Source organism: Mugil cephalus, chromosome 9 (assembly GCF_022458985.1).
Source record: "Mugil cephalus isolate CIBA_MC_2020 chromosome 9, CIBA_Mcephalus_1.1, whole genome shotgun sequence".
NCBI lineage: Eukaryota > Metazoa > Chordata > Actinopteri > Mugiliformes > Mugilidae > Mugil > Mugil cephalus.
In genome coordinates, this window is record NC_061778.1 from 6,239,779 (window position 1) to 6,259,289 (window position 19,511).

Below are 19,511 nucleotides of genomic sequence, written 5' to 3' on the forward strand. Positions count from 1 at the left end.
CTGCGAGATGCTGAGTAGTAGCGGACTGTTTTGGTTTATAATGAGAAAACGAGAAGAAATAAGATTTAATCCCAGTGCGTGATTTAAAGTGTCATTGGTGCGGTTTGCGCATGTGTGTGTGCGCATCACATCTCCTGCAAACACAGAGTTATTTCCATATATTCCAATATTAAGTCTGCTACAACAGCCCCTATTATAATCAAGATCCTATATCTAAAATATCACTAGTATGTATGAGTGTTATACCTGTGCGTTAAACAGACAGTGATGCTAGAAAACTGCTCAAAACCGACCAGGCAAATATATGAGCTCCATCAAAAAAGGTTCAATTCAACATCAACACAAATAAACCGCGTGATCAAATAGTGTTATGTCTTTTTTTTTAATATTCACTGCATGTGATCCTACAAGTTGTGACCTTAATGTACAACAGAGGTTGGCCATGGAAACAGGGTTAACTCTACCCTCTACTGGCAGCACATGAAATCTCCTTCAAATGAAATCCAAAAATTAAATATCAGTGTGGTACAAAGGTGTTTTAAAAACAATACCAAAAAAATGGTATCATAGATTTTCACCGTATTCCTCCATACACAAAAACTCTGTTAAGAGAACGAGCTCAAAAATACAGACATTGCCCTTGTTTATACCCTCACCTACCGAGATTACAGGCTCGTGCATAAACTACACAACTTTAAATATACAAAAAGATAGCTACACAAACAGTATTTACAGCGAAAGGTCTCCTGCTGGGTGAACCTAAAAGGGCACGGACCACGTTCAGAACACAAAGTCTTGTTTTTCAATGTCTGATGGAAAAGCCTTGGGTGGCGTTAACAAGTTGGAACAGAAGTTTCTGCGCCGCCATTTGTTCACAGCAGTCCTTGTTGAACCAGATGCCTTTATATTTGTCAGTATCTGTCACAGTGGTTCGCAGGAGGGTCGCCTCCTCCCTCTCGGGTTCTTTCTTCAGCCGAGCTCTACCACCTCCCCCTGTGAAAGGGTGGGCACGCAAACTCTGGCCTTCCGTTTCGGAAATGCCTCGCTTCTCTGTCATCCATAGCCTCGGGTCCCATCGAAGGATGCCGATGGAAAGGAGGACCACGGGGAGGGAAGGACATGGGCATCCTGAATCTGTCCGTGGGGAACATCGGCCCTCGAGGCATCATCGGCGGAGGCATGTGTGGCATGTTTGGAGGTGGAAGGAAAGGAGGAACGTGGTGATTCGGTAAGCCAGGAGGAGGCTGCAGAGGCATTCCCGGTCTGGGTCCCTGCATGATCGCAGGGCCCGGCAGGGTCATCACCGGCGGCCCGGGGGACCCGAGGTGGTTGCTGGTCCCAGCATCTGAGGAAGGGCCTTTGTCTCCTTTAGAATCCTCTGCAGACTCATCTATTGGTTTCACACTTCCTGTTGTAAAACACAATGTGGTACAGTTGAAGCGTTTCAACATATTTTCTCTTGTTAACTATCATGACTGCTCTCACATGTTCCACTTAGATGAGATTTAACACTCTATATTATACTGTTTATTGTGGAAAAATGTCCTACCGGTTACAAACTCTGCGGGGATGAAAGGAGCTCCTCCTGGAGGCATTGACGTGGGGGACAACATGATGGGGCCAGGAAATGAAGGTGGACTTCCAAGGGGTTCCGCCTGTTGAACTGGAGGCACCTGGAAGACAAATGAACACAACGGCCCCACGATTAAAATAAAGAGTTAAATCGGTAAGAAGGTCTTCTCGAAAACTGAAAGACTTCTGGAAGGAGAGAGAAACTGCAGAATGAAGTACTGACTGTTTATTTTTCACATATGAAGGTCTTTCGACTGGTTGTCATTTTCATGCAGTATTACTGAAAGTGAAACAGTTTTACTATGCATTACTCCAACATCAAGAAAACCAAAAGAAAACCAAGGCAAAGTAGTCATTTTACATGAACAACCGTTTTATGTCCGACTGTGGGGGAAATGGAGTTTATGATCAAACCTTTGTTTCATACAGTATATGTACAGTATGTATAACAACGGAGACTTATTCCAGTCATATATAAGAAAAAAGGAGAAGAAAAAAAGACACCTGTAAAGATCAGAATAAACTTGTATTTGTTATAGCAGGAGAACAAATTCATGTTGAAATGAGCCCAGAATCTAAGCAAATCTGTTGCTAATCATCTTTAAACCAGTGGAACAAAAGATGACCCCTTACTCTGTCTATACATGTCAGAAGACACTTTTTCACTCCCTGGTTTGTCTCTTGCTGGAAATAGCTGCCACGTGCTTGGCTCAGATATTTCAAAGGTGGAAATGCGTTTCATTTAGTCTGTGTCGTTGCAGTGTTTTAAACATGTGCACATCAGGGCATCAAGCTGCGTGTGCCGAGTCATCCAGGTCACGGGTGCAACAACGAAGGCAAATTGCCTGAATGACTCCGTGTTGATGTAGGAAAACGCCCCGGTTCCACTACGAAGGTCTGGTTTGCGTGTGAGACGGGTTAATTCAACTTAAAATAAATAAATAAATAAATTAAAGTTTGACCAGATGCTTGAGATGCCAACATCACATCCACTCCAGGACAAACTTTCAGGTCAAAGGAAAAGAAACAACAAATAAACAAACTTCATGAAGAACTTAATTTGTTTAAAAGAATGACGACTGTATATGTAAAGACGCTTGCCATTTTAGAAATGGTGAAATGTAACAGGAAAGGGTTCGAATTAAACTCGGAAAATCAATTCATTCATTTTCATTCAAAGTGTGCAAATCCCCCTGCTGCTCCATCACAAACAACCACAATGTTAATTTCAAGTGATTCTCCCTCCTCTCTACGTACTGCTGTGATTCGACAATGTTCCCAGTTACTTTTAGATTAATAAAATTATTTTTGCTTTACAGGACGATATAAATAGAGAACTTAGATAAAAGTTAAAAGTAAATGTTTTCATATACTCTTTGTCTAGGAAAAAAAAATTACAATATGAACTAAGCCAGAAATCCATCATTTTATTTTAAATGTGTTTATTTGATTTTCCCTGCTGACTCCAAACATAAAAAAAGAAAATTAAGGCTCTATTTATGTGATCACATTATCACTGAACCCAATATACTTTATAAGCTACATACCAGAAGCATACTCATTACTCTCTTACATGTATCACATGCCGTGTATATTCATGTGGCTGCAACTTGTATTTTATATTCTATAAAATATATTTATGTAACATTTTATGCAAAGAAATAATGACAACTAATGGTAAAACAGTGCAGTCATTTTCTTCACATGCCTCCTCCTGAGATGGTTATAATTAGTAATAATTAATAGTAATAAACTAAAATAGCTTCACACATGCAGTGTTTTAATGTAATGTTGTGCTATGAATACCATGTGAATGACAAGCTGGGATAGAAGTTAGGGTTTCACAGCTTCACTAAAGTCCTGAGTTTATGTTAAAATCATAAATTTAAAATGTTAGCCACATCATAGATACATGATCTAAAATAACAAAACCAGGGAACGTACTGATACAGAGATTTCCTTTTTCCTCGGTTCTGTAAAGTGTCTTGAGACATTTTTAGGTTGCTGCTGTTCTTATATAAATAAAGAAGAATATTGATCATACTGCATGTCCTGTACTCGCTGCCACATCACTGCACCCTCAGTAATTCAGTTTGATGAAAGGCATCATTTCAGAGACAGAATATGCAATACGCCGACTCATATTTCTCATGACATCTTAGATGGAAAGAACGCGTTATGAAGCCGACCCTAAAAACCTAAGTTAACACAAATTATAATTCTCTTCATGGTCGCATTATAACTGTTGGTCACAGAGTCACATCAAGTTAAAACTCAGCCTACCTGGTGGTGCAAGGAGATTCCCTTAAAAGTTTTTCCTTATTTTCTCTTATATACAGTATGTACTGTATATCAGATGTTCATATTAAATGTGAGAAGTTTTTTTTTTTTTTTTACTTTGATGACATCAGAGTTCAGATCTCTGTATATAGTCCCTGGACCTTGATAAATGCATCTATACAATCTACTTGAGTAGCATTATAAGCATTTAATGCACTATAACATAGAAATATTGGTCCTTACGTCACACAAGAAGCAGGAAATGATGTCTATGATATTTACCACGCAGAGATGTCCTGTAGTAATCTCTGTTGCTGCAGATGTTTGTGCTGTCCACTCTCATATTCAGGCTCAGACTCAACCTCTAAAATGTTTGGATGGAACCGAAAAGTTGCTATTTTCAGCCCGGGAATAATTTAGTTTGCTTTCAGAAACGGCGGGTAGACGAGGCTGCGTTCACAAGCAAACATTCCCACGAAAGAAAGTGGGCTCCTCAGAGGGAGCTAATAGCGCCCATTTTCATTCAGAGGCTGCATAACATGATTTATGAGAAAGATAAGTTTGTTTTTTTAGTTATACCAGCAAAGTCCCAGAATAAAACTAGAGAGCTGAAAATGAGCATAATTGGTCCTATTTACCTCCTTTTTGCTATGCTGGCTATAGACACACAGACCACAGAGCAAAACTCACACAGACTGCAGTAGGATGCTATGCTAACTGTGCAACCTGCTTAAAGCAAAATATGAGAGAAAAAAAAAACACAAAAATAACCCTTTTAATTCATACGTCCAAAAAAAAAAAAAAAAAAAAAAAAAAAAAAGGGCAAAACCGTCAGAGTGCTCTCATGGCTGCAAGTCAAATCAAACAGCCCTCAGAGGGAAATGATATTATTCCTGTCTAACTAATGGTAATTTTTTTTAATGAAATTACAGCAGCAGGAGAGGCACAAATTAATAACTGCTCACACAGATCAAATTATTTTCATCATGCTTCAGTATACACTCCCTTGTCAGTTCATTGTACAAGAGAAAACTAATGCATTAGAATACATTAGTTTTCACTTGTACAACTAATATAGGGTATCACACAACATAGTAGGTTATGGTATTAGGTTTGTAGTACTGTTGTTCCAACACATATTATAGTTACATATATTATTACTTAATACCACTTTCAGCTTTAACACACTAAAAACTGCATCCTTTGAAATGATCATACACTTGAATTGTCATCTTTTGTAAAGACAGTGCATTAATTTTCACTAGTGTACCTAATACACTGGCACAAATGTTTCACTGTACAATTTCAAAGTCTTTGAATTGTACTGTTTTAAAAAATCACACACATTTTCACCCAGTAATCCTTTTTCTTTTTCTTTCTATGAAGAAACAAAATGCACCACTTTGAAAAAATAAATTAAAGAATAGTCTGTAGTTGTATGGTAGCCTGTAAGGCTTAGGTCTTCAACAGGGGGTCTGCGACCCCTAGAGGGTCCGCAGGGGTATTGCAGGGGGGTCGCTAAATCTTTGGTTGATTAGACATTTATTTATATATATATATCCCCTCAAAACTGAATGTTTGAACCTGTGTATTACTTGAATAACTTGTAAATATAAATGCAAAATGATAATAATAATAATTATGTGTATTTCTAAATTGCATTAGACATTACACATATAGTAGTAGGTAGGGGGTCCCTACTTAACCTCTCCAGTAGTTTGGGGTCTAAGGGACATCAAAAGTATAACTTAAACAACAAAAAATGTCATGGCAACTATGTGTTATTTGAAGCCAAATCAAAATGCTGAATGTTAATTCTAACATGAAAATGAAAATTAAATATAAGTCATGTAAGCTAAGCTTCCATATTTGCAGGATTAATTCAGTTCACAAATAAAATTAAATTGCATGATGAAACTGAAAGCAACATTTGACCTTTTTCTTTTTTTTAACCTGCCCTACAGTGGACAATAATCAAATGCACCAAGAGAAAGAGCACCCCCTGTCTACTGAGCAGTGCATGTCCTCTTCTCCCTTCTTCAGTTAAGATGTCATTCACTGAATATGCCCATTGTAGAGTAGGTTAAATTAAAAAAGCAAGTACCATTTTTAAGGGAACAAAATGATAGAAAATTGCCTTTCTATTGTGATTTATACACCAAAGCTTTGTGGTGACATTTAAATGGAAATTAAAGAATGGGAACACATTTGAATATTGTGACTCTAAAGCTGGAAAAGTCACCGACAATGAAATGCCAAATGCCATTTTCATTATCACAATGCAGACTTAAACCATACTTGTAAAAATGGGGTTACATTGACATTGCAGTCAGGCTATATTGTTTATGCTGCATTTAGATTTTTAAATTATCATTTGAATGTTTCACACCTGGGAGTAAACATTGGAAAATTAAATGTCAAACTGCTTTCCCATTTTCATATTAACATTGTCATAGAATTCAAGTACGGCAAAAAGAAAATGATTATAACCTTTATTTGACCAGGGAAAGAGTGTCCTGGCCAAGTTGGATTATTATAATTTTACTTTTATCTATAGTAACACGTACATGCATGGAAAATCACAATGCTCCCCTGTAGACTTCCATACGTTACTGCATATCCATCCAAACTAATCTCTATTAACTGTGCCTGCACCTTTTTCCTTACACAATAACAATAACATAGAAGTCTGATGAAACAATGTTAAAGACTACATTGGATGGCCCTTTTCTCATAGGAGAAATTACCTGATTTTTTATTATATAATTTCTAACTTGTGCTAGTGTGCATTTCTGCTACATCTGACGCTGCCATTAGGTGGCATCAAAGTTCAAAATGTAAAACTTGCATTAAGGAGCTTTAAGTTTGTCGCCTGAATGAGCCTAAAACCGTACTTGTATTCCTTTAAAGACAAAAATTCAGACTTTAGACAGTTTGCCTAAGAGTCTAAAAGACAAAATGAAAAACAATTACATGAAAGTGTAACATCATAAACTTTAAATATAATAAAGACAAATGACATTTTCCCTCTGGGATAAAGCTTTCATGCTTTTTTTTTTCATGCTACAAAAAATATAAATAAACTTAATAAATAAAAGAGAAGTTCATAAGTCAGTTAGCCTTGATGCAGTCAGTATTCAGGGGGTAGCAACATAGTCAGTTCTTACCCTGATGATTCACTCCATCAGCAGAAAACAGCAGGTAACAGCTGCTTCTTTTTTCCTGCAGGTTAATTCCACAGGGGAAATCCCAGGTGGCAGGCAGCGGGGCATTACATCTTTGATCAAGGCCCTGATATTTGACTGTATAGCAACTCAAAACGTCTGTTTGCTTGTGAAAAGAGGGCAATGAAGTAGCTCTACAATAAACTGGACTTAAATTCTAACAGCGTAAAATAGCACATGTCAAAGGTCCATTTTATTATGAATGAGTCTCAGCCATCCCATATTATGATCCAAGTGTGGGAATGAAAATATATGAAGATCGTTTTTATAACACTCACCTTTGTGAGGCCTCATAGGAGTCTGATGTTCTCCACACATGGATCTAGACCACTGTAACTGAAGAATTCCCACCTTTCCTTGAAATGTCACCTCACATGAAAATGACTGAAAGAAGAATACCGCTCAGACTTCACATTATTTGTTATTGTTAATGCTCAATCATCACGAACCCAAACAGGGGGGCTGCTAAGACGCCAAGACCACAGATGTCAAAAGCACGTAGAACATGTTTAGAGAAATATTAAGCAAAAGTGGAGAAAGAAAAGTGGCTGTGGATTTTGCAACGCGATTAAATTCCCTCGTCTCTTGTTCACAGTCACACATGCTGTATTTCTGCTGTAAGCAACGATGTTAAAAAGTCAAAACATCCAAACAAATCCATGTGTGTGATTTACAACCAGTTTAGTTACAGTATTACATCTCAAATCTTAATGCAGAGACAATTTAAATATTTGACTTATTTTGAGATTTATTTTACAATTTCAGAATAAATTTCAATGAGGTTGGATCTGTATCTGATCTTGGATATGTAAAATGAGAAATGTGTATTTAAAGCACTTTAACTGTATTTTTTAAATGCGCTTAATATTTTCGATATTCCCCAGCATTCCACATTCCTCCATAGCCTTTTCTTAGCACTAAATAAGAAGTAAAAACATTATATTGTTGCCTTGAACATCAACTTAATACCACAATGTAATTTGTGAAGACTACAAGCACTCTAAAAAAAGAGAAAAGATTGCAAAGGCACTCTGTGGTAGAAAAGGTGGTAAAAAGCACATGGGCCCACACGTTGCAGCTATAGTGGCCTTCATCAGGGCATTAAAAGGAAGGACAAATCTTAAAAAGGGCACCAGCAGGATCTTAGTGGGTGGAGCCTCCTCATTATGCCACACACCATGTGACTAACAGCTAATAGAGGTTACCAAAACCCTATAAACTAAAAACACACTGACAAAAGGACACATCACTAAAGAGAAAGAAAAGCGACAACAAAAGATATGTAAATTGAAAGGGAAAGAAGCAATGAGGAATGTGAATTTACCCCTTTTCTATGAAGTATGGACATTTATCTGTGCTTCTTCCTTTTAATTTACACATTTTTAGGGTTTTGGGGTTTGGTAACCTACTAACTACTACTAGTTAGTCACATGGTGTGTGATATAATGGGAAGGTTCCACACACTAAGCACCTTTTTAAGCTTTGTCCCACTTCCTGTTGCCCTGATAAAGGCCAATGTGGACAAAACGTGTAGGACAACATGTGTTTTTACTCAGTTTGAGAAAGGCTTTTTATTTGTTTTCTACCACAGAGTGCCTTTGCAATCTTTTCTCTTTTTTGATCTCTCACTTTACGTGTCGCAGAACTATTTTGAAGCCTCCTGAGCGCCCTAAGCCCCTTGTGTCATCTCTGTATTGTGAGGAACGTCAACTTCACGGTGGTAAAATCCATGATTATACCTCCTGAGAAGCACTAAACACTGTAAACATTGCAGCGGTGCAAGAGCAGATAAGAAGACAAGCATGTCAATCCTGAAACTGACCAACAGCTGGCACAGGAAATACTTGAATAATTACTATTATTTTTTTAAAAATACAAACGACTAGTTTTGTTTGCATGATCCCTCTCAACCCCACTGCCTTGAGCAGAACATCTACCCGTCACTGCTTAGCCTTGTGTCTCCTCCTCTCTGCTGCTGTTGCCGCTGCTCTTGAAGATGGTTGACAGTGAAAGTCCATACAGTCACCGCAACTTACACCCACCACATTTCTCATCGTTAGTGGACATGTGTCTTTTGACGCCTGCACAGCACCAAACAGGCCACAGAGACAGAAGGGGTCAAAGTAAAGTGGCTGGGATCCGGGGAGAAAGTGTGATGGAGCTGTAGCTTTTTCTGGACAGCTGATGTGCATTGATTGGCATTAGATAAAGAACAGCCGTGCATCCAGAGATGTGCATGTTTGCCAAGATCTTGTCGGTGTCTTTCTTTTGGTGCATGTCTGCAGGCTGAGCAAAACCCTAGAAGGACTCTGGAATGAACTGCCTTCAACGCTCAAGCAATTTTGACCGGATAATGTTTTGAATGTAATGGTAAGTAGTAATATATATATATAACTCAAACAAAATGGTTTTATTTCAGTTTGCATCAATAATTGAGCATCCAAAAACGTGGTTTGGATACTCCTGTAAAAAGCATAGATTTTTTTGAGTCATATCAAAGCAGAGAAGCAAACAACCAAACGCTTATCTAGAGGAAACTCGTGTATGTTTAACTCCGATGGGATGAGATGTCTTTCATACAGAATTGAACTTTTCACAAGCTACGCCTTGAATCCAAATGACTTTGCCAAATGCATTTCTGTGGTAATTTCACAGAAAGAAAATAGGATGGAAAAGCTCCAGGGCTTCCCACACAAGACTTCACTGCCAGTTATTTTAAAATAAACATTTCTTGTGTTTTCCCAAACTAAAAAAGACCAATATCAAGATGGGTGAAAAATTAAAGTGAAATTGCGACATAGATCGTTTTACCAAGGTGTTGCAACAACATTTTCAGAGCTTATTGACTCTTGATTCTAAAACGCAATGGGATGATAAACCATTGTTACGAAAGATGTTCAGTGTTTTGATGACGGTGACGAAGAACGAGCTGTCTAACACATCGGCTCAAAATCTCCCATAGGTGTTCAACCAGGTTGAGAGATTGTGACTGAGAAGGTCACATCTTATGCTGCCCATGATTTGTATAATCAAACCACTCAGTGCCCCTTCAAGCCCTGAGGATGGAGGCATTGTCATCCAGGATGAGATCACACGCACCAACATAAAAATGTTTCATCACAAAATCAAGGTAGAGGTGGACTCGAACCGTATCAGTAGGATGTAATGTGTAATGTCCAGATGTGACCATTCATTTTCAAATTATCACAACACATGTTTGAGGAGAGTCTTTGCTCATCAATCTTCTGCTTCTATTTCCATGTTTATTCTTTGGCATAAAGAAGGGTGACCAGATTTGACTTTGAGAAAAAGAGGACCCTTCAGTAAACATGTTCTAGTAGCTCCAGTAGAACGAAATCCCAGACAGAGTTGAAATTGTTTCAAAGTTTGACACATTTTGTCTGGTCACCCTACATTAAGTCACCACATGTTGGATAGCTGTGAATAGCTTAGAGTCAGTGTACAAACTAAATGTTTGGAAATGTTTAAAAATCTGTCGGCCCAACCAAATTCCATGACTGATCTTTTCCCACTTATCAGAGTAAAAGCCATAACCCGACAACTGAGCCAAGAGAGCATTAAAAACTGTTAATTCAGACAGAAATGAGCAAAAACAGGATTGACAAAAATCAACTAAGAAGAAGGGAGGATAAAAGATTCAACCATGCCTACTCAAGACCAGCATATGAATGTTGCAAATAGGATTTATGAGATTTCCCCAAATAATTGCATCGAGTTCAGGTTCATTACATGAAAATGTAAGCAGAGTTTACGGTGACCTGCTGTATGCCCTGCAGCGTATGGGCAAATTAGTATTAATTATACAAAAAAAACAAAAAAAAAAACAGAAGAGGCAGATGTAATTTGTCGGTAAGCTGGCATTCACGTCTTCACAAACAATCACCCAGAACCGTTTTGTTTGAAATACTCACATTCATATACCCTGTCCAGGGTCCATTAACTATTAGCTGGTCTTGCTAACGTTGCTGCTGCTTACCTTGTCTCCAAGTTTGTCACGTTTCTTCCAAATCGGATCTTAAATTCCCACCGGCAGCCAACAGTCACATACACTCCACCGAACGAGATATGTGAGCAACTTTTTTTTTCCCAAGCCAGGTGCTCAGTTTAGCAGTCCTGTTGTGTATGGTATGTTGCAGAAGGGCCTTTTTTTTTTATTTATACAATTTGGACTGATATCGAGCGTCTTAACCGTCTATGCTACTTTTTGTATTTACTTCAGTTTCTACATTCATGTTTTCAGCGTGTTAAACATAAGAACCTGTTATTTATGGTGAAAGTTGAAGACATTCATGTTTCAATTGTGCCAACCCTACACATGGATAACAGAGCTTTAATGCTTGACACAGGGAAAGGACAACAAGAATGTTTCCCTCTACATATACCACAATAATTAAAAGGTTTTTGTAATCCCCACTTTATTTATTTGACACAGTACAAGATTACTGGCTAAAGATGCAAATATTTTTGCAAGAAAGAAAGAAATGGCTGAATAAGCAGAGCTGAATGTAAATCCTACCAGCAGAGAAGCCTATCTGAATCATGGCAAAGTGGATGGAAATCACCAAATTAGATCTGACTGTGGTACAAAGAAACATGTGTGGACAATGTGGACAACTCATCTCAGAGAGTAAATGGTATGATAATCATTAACGTGAAAATGTATTTGTTACATTTACAGCTGTTTAATTCAGGACTCCAAAATACTATTATATCCCACAATTATTACACAGGCCACGATGGAGAAGTCCTGAGCCGCAGGTGTGACAAAGAAACGCAACAATTTAAGAAACTTGCCCTACGAGCCTTGATCTCAGCTCTCAACACCAAGTCAAACCTGCACAACTCAGCCACCAAACTCAGAGAATCTAATAATTTACTCGCTATCTATGATAGGAAGAGATATAACAAATCTAAATGAATAAATAACAACCTAAACGTGAACTCAAAATGCCAGCAAAAAGGTTCTTTCCTGGAAAGCAAAAGCAGCCTGTTACATGCTAAAACCAGACCAGAGGGTAAATGTGAGTAAAACTGTGCACAGCACTAGAAATACTGATATAACAGATATATTACCATTTACACTTACTAGGAATTCAACTTTCTTCCAGAATGTAATGTCTTCGTACAACTAAGGCTTACTACGTAGTCTTCTCCTACAACTCCTTAAGGACTCCTTTAAACCAGCTTTACACACATATAAAGGTTTATAACATCTCTGAAACCCAGAGACTAGTCATTAATGATATTTACCATAAACTAGGCGAGCACTTAAGGCCCACCACACAGCATGGACTCAACAACGCTGAGAGGCTGTTTTAAATGTAAATATGAATACAGTTTAATTGAAAGCAGTTCAAAGACACACAAAGGACACCTATTAGAAGAAATTCCCATAACTGAGAGTTAAATTAAAAGCAATAGATGCCATATTTGACTTTTCACATTGGCATTTCAGTAAATCACACAATATTCTGATCTGATTTTTGAGAGGACGATTCAGATAGGCTTCACCACTTATATGGAACAAAAATTTATTTTCCTCACAGCCTCTACTAGAAAGATTGTTAGGTACTCTCTCTCAGCCATGACACAACAAAATAAGATGATCTGAATTAAAAACAAGGTGTTTAAGGGCTGCATAAGCATTACCTGAATGTGAGCAGTGGCAGTCCCATCTGGTACACTGTCAAACGCTCCATTTACAGTTGCCTGGTTGTTGAAGTCCTTAGCGTTATTCCATTCTGTACATAATAAAAACACAATGATAATTTAGTTTTTAAACTGTTTCTTACAGCCTGAAGCAGGTAAAATATAACCATGCTAAACGAACAGACGAGCATTTACCTGGATTTAGTGTCTCTGCATCCAGCATGCCCCCTTCCCGATAGCTCTCCAACTCCTCGGGTTTGACCTTGCTCCAGGGAATGTAGGTAACTCCCCGCTCCACATCCCAGAACTTTTTGTGCGCCGATTTTATACCTTTGTTCAGAGCCCAAGCAATCTAGGAAAGAATGACATTAGGTGCTGTTAGCAAGTTATTAAACGCTACAAATACTGGAAATAAAAGCAAATTTGCAACAGTAGCTACCTTAACTGGTTTCTGGTTGACTTTGTAAGACCCCCGGCTTAGTTTGTTCAAGGCTGTGTAGGCATCTTGTCTGTGAACCATTACAATATACGCACAACCTCTCGGAGGAATCATCTGGACAGAGAGCAAAAGGTAACAGCAAGATAAATGCTAGTTTTGGATCATAGATGTACACGAGTATGTTTGATGTCAACTGGCCCAACTTACATTTATAGACTCAATCTGGCCAAACTCTTCTAAAAGGGACATCACATCAGACTGCTGGGTCTTCTTGTCTAGTTGTCCCACCCAAAGTGTAGTGCTGCAAACTGGAAATAAAAATATAATAAAAACGTGAAATTTCTATTGAGTTTTCACAATTGGAATTGACAAACTCAGTTTAACAACTAAAATTATCAAATGCATTTGGGTTAAGTTCTGATTATAGTCTGGAATTTATGCACAGTGGACATGCATGTGCTTCTATACATGACCTGACATATGTCTGGACACATTCAACACAGAAGGACAGACTGTTTTGCTGTGTAAGGGGTAGAGCTCCTCACAGCAAATATCTATTTGTATGATATTTGTGATTACTCAAATTATAACCACACTTTCAAAAGGGCTCCTTTCTACAGGGATAGAGATACTGTAGCCACAGGTGGCATGTAACATGTTTTATTGTTTGATACGTGACATTCACGGGGTTGTGTCTGTCAAAGCACATACCACTGAGTGTCTGGCTCTTTATGCTGGGAAGACCTTTCTGTCGGCGCTCTCGGTCCTTTTCTCTCTCACACCTATCCTGGGAGCGAGACCGAGATCTCCAGCGGCGTTCTCTGGAACGAGAGCGTCGATGCCTTGACCTTCTTGAGCGAGATGAAGATCTTGATCTTCTTCTCCTGGGAGATCTGAAACACAAAGGATTGAAGCCATTGAAAACGGTGACAGCAAATACTGTTATTGTGTTACCCTTTTCAACAGTAAATGGGTAGGACGTGATAAAATGGAGTGAAACACCCAGAATAATGCATGTAACAGTACCAATAATGTCAAACACAACCAACAATGGTACAGCCATTACCTGGAACTAGATCTGGATCTCCTGCCGTAGCCTCTGTGTCTGCCCTCACGCCAGGATGACGGGTCGTCTTTTGAACCTCCCTATTAGACAATGATGACATGGGATTTTTTTTATTTGCTTTTTTCTATTTATTAAGGGTGGATTCAAATATTTGGATTAAAGCATTCACGGCACAGACCAGAGGTGTAAACTTTCCTGGCAATTTGGCAGCTATGAAACTGCTGTCTCTCATATGCACCAATAAAAACAGTGAAACGCATGCGCTTACCTGAGATTGTTGAGCGTAGGGATCATTTATGGAATGATATCCTTCTGGTATCATATGATGTTCACCGTGATTCATTCCTCCACTCTGCAGAGGGATGACAAAGACACAGCCACATAATAACACTGAGCACAGAACACTTTAAAGGGTGGTTATAGCTCTACAAAGTTCATACCTCAAAAGATAAAAATTTAAATTTTTGCATTCACACCTCAAAGGAACAAGTGTGAAAATTGTAAATTAATTTCCTTTCAACAATCTACAGTCATGTTGTTGTTGTCACTACAGTAGAGAGATGTTATATTTGCAAGTTCACACAGTTATTATTATGTGGTGAAATTATAGCTGGATACCTTGATACCCCCGGGCTGTCCCAGCATACTAGGATGAACATCAGGCATGGGCATCTGACCAGGAAACGGGTGAAACATCTTCTCAGGAAGACCTCTGTCATAACAAAATACACTTGATGAGAAATTAAAAATGTAACATTCCATCTCCATTTTCAAGAAAACACTTAACAACCTATTATTTAACTTACTGATTATATTACTTCTGTTACTGTATATCCACTGTACCAACTAATCAAATGTAACTGGAAAACTGGGATTATCTATTGTATGTCTATTATATGTCTGTTTATGCGTTGTTGTATGTTAAGGATATCTGGTCAATATCTTGCCTGTTAGTGGTGAGAAACTGGGCCTTAGTTGTGTGAGATGAAATAAACTAAATGAAATAAACTAAACAATGGGTATTACAAGCTCTAACAGTTAAACACATTAAAACCAAATGACACATTTTTTTCACTGCAGTCATTTTAAAAAGTCATAGCATGAAAATAACACATGGCCATCTGCATTCATTTTGAGATTTCAGTTCCATAATGTATGTGCTGTGCATTTTTGCCCAGTGGTACAGTTCACAAGGACATTTTAATATACCACAACAATCAATAACATTCTTAGTGTGATAGTGTAAAATGTATAATTGTAGACACTGGGTCATTTTGATCAACTATCAACACTGAAATACTTGCAGTTTCACAGTAGTTAAACATACACAGATGTATTAGCATATATAGATTTTCTGACACTCACTGTGACTGAAGGTTTCCTTCTGTAGCCGTTATATCCTCAGGATCATCATCATAGTCAAATCTGTCAAGGAGTTTCTGCAGACATATACGCATATAGCATACAGTTAAGTAAATTGCAAATTGTATTAATACATGATCAAAGTTATTTATTCTGATATGTTACCTCAGCTAAAGAGATTTTCTTTTCATCGTGGGTGCCATAATGGTTGTGCTGGGCCACTGGCATTTGGGCTGGGTTCGATAAGTTGTTTGCAGTGGCAGCTGCCAGGGTCTTATCTGCCTGCTGGAAGTTCTGAAGCATCCGCTGCAGCTACAAGACAGAGAAAGAAAAGCCATTCAGAAATAATACAATGCTATTAAAACTAGTAGAGCACTTAACCAAAGGGACTGCATACCTCTTGACCATGGGGGGACTGAAAAAGTTGTGCCACAGCAGCTAGGGCATCAGGAGTGGGTAGCTGGGGAACAGCGGGCACAGCTGAGGCATTACTGACAAGAGGTTGTGTCGCTGGAACAGGGTCTGCAGGAGCTGTTTAAATAAATGAATACAATACGTTTTCCAGTTAATCAAACTGTACAGAAATTACAACCTCACATTTCTTTACTCCAGTTTACCACCTTTCTGTAGACAACATAAACGCATGCCAATAAGGGAAGCAACTTCTAAAACAGGATCCAGGGTGAGTTTTATAAACAGAACACAACAGAATCAACCAACACATACATTCATTCAAATAATTTTCCATACTTGTGTAACTTAAGAACCACTGCTTAATATCATGTAATGCTTTAATTCACAGTTAAAAACACCAACCAAAGAGAACTACATTCATTTCAATACCTTCCAGTGTAGGGGGAGGTACAATGATCCCATTGGACATATCCATCAAAGGCTGAATGATATCCATGTCAAATACACCATTTTTCTGCCACAGGTTTAGGACACGGACAATTTTACTCTGAAATGGAGAAAAAAAAACAAAAAAACAAACCCAGCCATGAGATATTCTTTAAAGCGTATAGAATAAAATATGCAAAATACAAAAAGCACAAACATGGGGTACCTTATCATCCTCTGGACAGCGGTAAAGGTGTTGGAAGGTATCTGTGAAATTCTTCAAGAATCTGGGTCCAAATACATCCTTGTCAACACCAAACTGATGGCGTGACTGCCGAACAATGGAATCAACCACATATAAACCGGGCACTTTCAATTCTGGCTTACACTGAAACGAACACAAACAATGGAAACTCACTCGCATTGTGTCATGAAAACGATGTAACGCAATAGTCAGTAAGAGGTTTGATTATACATACCTTCTTGATGAACTTTTCAACAATCTGGACAACATGTTTGTAAAGCTAGTGAAAGACAAAAATGGATATCACTTACAGCGTAGCAAATAACTCCATAATCAGGTATATAACCGAAACATACAGGTGAAAAATTGTGTTGACAAAATTCTAATTTATTACATGTTTACTGTATAATCAGTCAAATAATGCTACACAGAGCTCAGCAACAAACCAGTGTGAAGCCAGTTGAAGGTAACCTTTTCTCATTCAATTAAAGCCGTAGAAATCGCAAATACGCACACCTCCTACTGCGTTCAGCAATCCCCACGTGTGTAAAAGTTTACTCATATACTATATATCAGTTATTCAAATAAAAAAGGGACTACCAAGCTCATAGTAGGTCAAATCACAAGCCTCAATACTTAATATGCATTTCACTCTTCACCAGTTAAATCAAAATATGTTTACTTGACAACCCTCAGTCCTCCAGACTGACCATTAAGGACACACAGCACACAACAATGGTAAATCGTTGCAAAACCCAACAAGCAAACATCAACTCAGCATGAGCTCTAGAGTTTCTCAAAAGAAAATCAAGGAAAATCATGGTGACCATAATATTTTTTTCTGTGCTGCCGAAACTTCTAGAAATGCCACCAAAATTGAGGTTGAGTGTGCAGGTCCAATTAAGTCTAGAGGGTTAATTAATAAAAAAAAAAAAAAAAGGAAACAAAAGCTGATATTTACTTTACCTTGATAGCTTTGATGGCTGATTTTGTTACAGACATCATTTTAGCACGGGATATTGGAGGCTTCATGTCAATCATGGAGAATAACTGGTGGGTTTTGAGGGGGAAAAATGAATTATATCAGTTAAATTCAAAGAAAAACTCATTCTATGAATAAAAAAAAGTGTATTTTGTGTACTTTTTATATAGGGAATAAGAGACAACACTAAGCTACTGGTACACTGCCAAAAAAAACAACAACAACAAAACAAACTAATAAATAAAAATAATCAGTAACTGAACACTCAACATTTTAGTTACATATATATTTAAAAAATTAAGTGATTAAACATTAATTGTGTTTTAATAAACCTATACATGCAAAGATTACTTTATATGGACAAACACTGTATAATACACAGACATTTAAATAAAACTCTTTAAAAAATATGTACAGAGAAAATGTAAACAATGTAATAATGTACACAAAGCTTTGGACTATTTGTTAGATAAAAACACATCTAACAAATTTATTAGATTAGATTTAACTTTAAAGTCATTGCATATGGGCAAACACTGTATATTATACTATTTATGGGAGATAGTTTAGGCTGTGAAAGGTTTACAACTTAGACACTACTTTGATATTCAAACATTTTCAATTTAATGGAGTGGCTTTACACAAATAAGGTATTTTTGCTGTTTGCAGGAGCTTGGATCTCAAATGGAGAAGTAACTCAGCTTCGCGGGAATGTGTGAGAAATAAAAATCATATGACTAGTAAGTTAAGTTGGTCGGACACAGGCCTGTGTTAAAATTAACCACACAGTACCAGATCCAAGCACACACACACACACAAAAACAAAAAAACAGCAGGACAACATGAGAGTGGCCTCAGGTGTTCACTACACAGTCATGCTTGACTTTTAAGAGGCTAACGTTACCACCTAAAAACAAGCAATGTTAACCAGTGCTAACGTTGCCAAGCAAACGGGGAAGTTAGCAATGGGTTCATTTAGATAAATCGACAGCATCGATGCTAATTTTACGGGAGTATAACGTAAACGCTAAATGCGATATTGTCTTTCCGAACATTTCAATTGTCTCAAAGGTGTAGCATTAAGTTAATGATTAAACTAGCTGTGTACTGGTATCAGAGGCCGTTTACATTTAGGATTAACCTACTCAGTTTAAGCTAGTGGCTAGCAAAACCTCTAACTTAATAACCATGTATACGGATCATCGGGATACATCCTACTAAACTAAAACGTTCACCAGCATTAAGATTTCCACATTGAATATAATTATTGTTAGCTGTCAAATAAATAACTTCGTACACCGAAGTTAAATAGCATTGACGTTAGCTTTCAGGTTTAGCTCTTGGGACACAAGTAAACTTTACCTCCATGTTGAACGCGTTCACTGCATCCATGACGGTTTGTTACGAAAAAAAAGCAATTTGTGAATGTTCTCACTCTACGCAGTCATAACCACGTGTAGTTGTGTCTCTAATAACATAACACAAACACACCAAAATACTGTTTTACTGCGATGTAGCGCTAGCCACAACGCTGCTAAGCTAAAAGGAAAACGCTGCTAGCTTCGCGGTTCCACCCAGTGGGCGTTCTCAGGCGTGTGACGTCACAAGCCTGCGTTCCCTTCCAGACTGTAGGAAAATTGTAATTGCCTTCAGTTTACTACAGAAGTCATTAATTTCTGTTAAGTTTACAAAATTCTCAGTAAATGCCGATACTGGTTCAATGAGTAAAACTCCTAATTTGTATGATATAATAACCGCGAGTTTAAACCACTGACTGCATATAAGTTTAAACTAACTGCAGTTTAAACTAATATATTCAATTTATTAGATTA

At 37.8% G+C, this 19,511-nt stretch overlaps 1 protein-coding gene across 1 annotated transcript; it reads right to left on the reverse strand.

Moving 5' to 3' along the window:
- Window positions 1–388: 388 nt before the first annotated feature.
- On the reverse strand, window positions 389–19,257 carry LOC125013168 (SR-related and CTD-associated factor 4-like). Its single transcript, XM_047593554.1, has 18 exons — window positions 19,042–19,257; window positions 17,664–17,747; window positions 16,933–16,977; window positions 16,680–16,841; window positions 16,457–16,574; window positions 16,011–16,144; window positions 15,779–15,925; window positions 15,617–15,690; window positions 14,870–14,963; window positions 14,520–14,603; window positions 14,252–14,331; window positions 13,897–14,078; window positions 13,393–13,493; window positions 13,186–13,299; window positions 12,942–13,098; window positions 12,747–12,838; window positions 1,550–1,673; window positions 389–1,408 (listed from the first exon to the last, which is right to left on the reverse strand). Exons 1-18 carry the CDS (start codon window positions 19,069–19,071, stop codon window positions 981–983), a joined length of 2,250 nt encoding a protein of 749 aa, XP_047449510.1. The 5' UTR covers window positions 19,072–19,257; the 3' UTR covers window positions 389–980.
- Window positions 19,258–19,511: the final 254 nt, after the last annotated feature.

What these genes read in the sequence shown, in the direction of transcription:
- LOC125013168 (XM_047593554.1), bottom strand. Translation starts at nt 19,071, where the DNA reads ATGGATGCAGTGAACGCGTTCAACATGGAG. An exon ending in TTGAAAAGTTCATCAAGAAG is followed by an intron (nt 16,842 to 16,932) that starts GTATGTATAATC and finishes TGTTCGTTTCAG; the next exon opens with TGTAAGCCAGAATTGAAAGT. An exon ending in AGAAAATCTCTTTAGCTGAG is followed by an intron (nt 15,691 to 15,778) that starts GTAACATATCAG and finishes ATATGTCTGCAG; the next exon opens with AAACTCCTTGACAGATTTGA.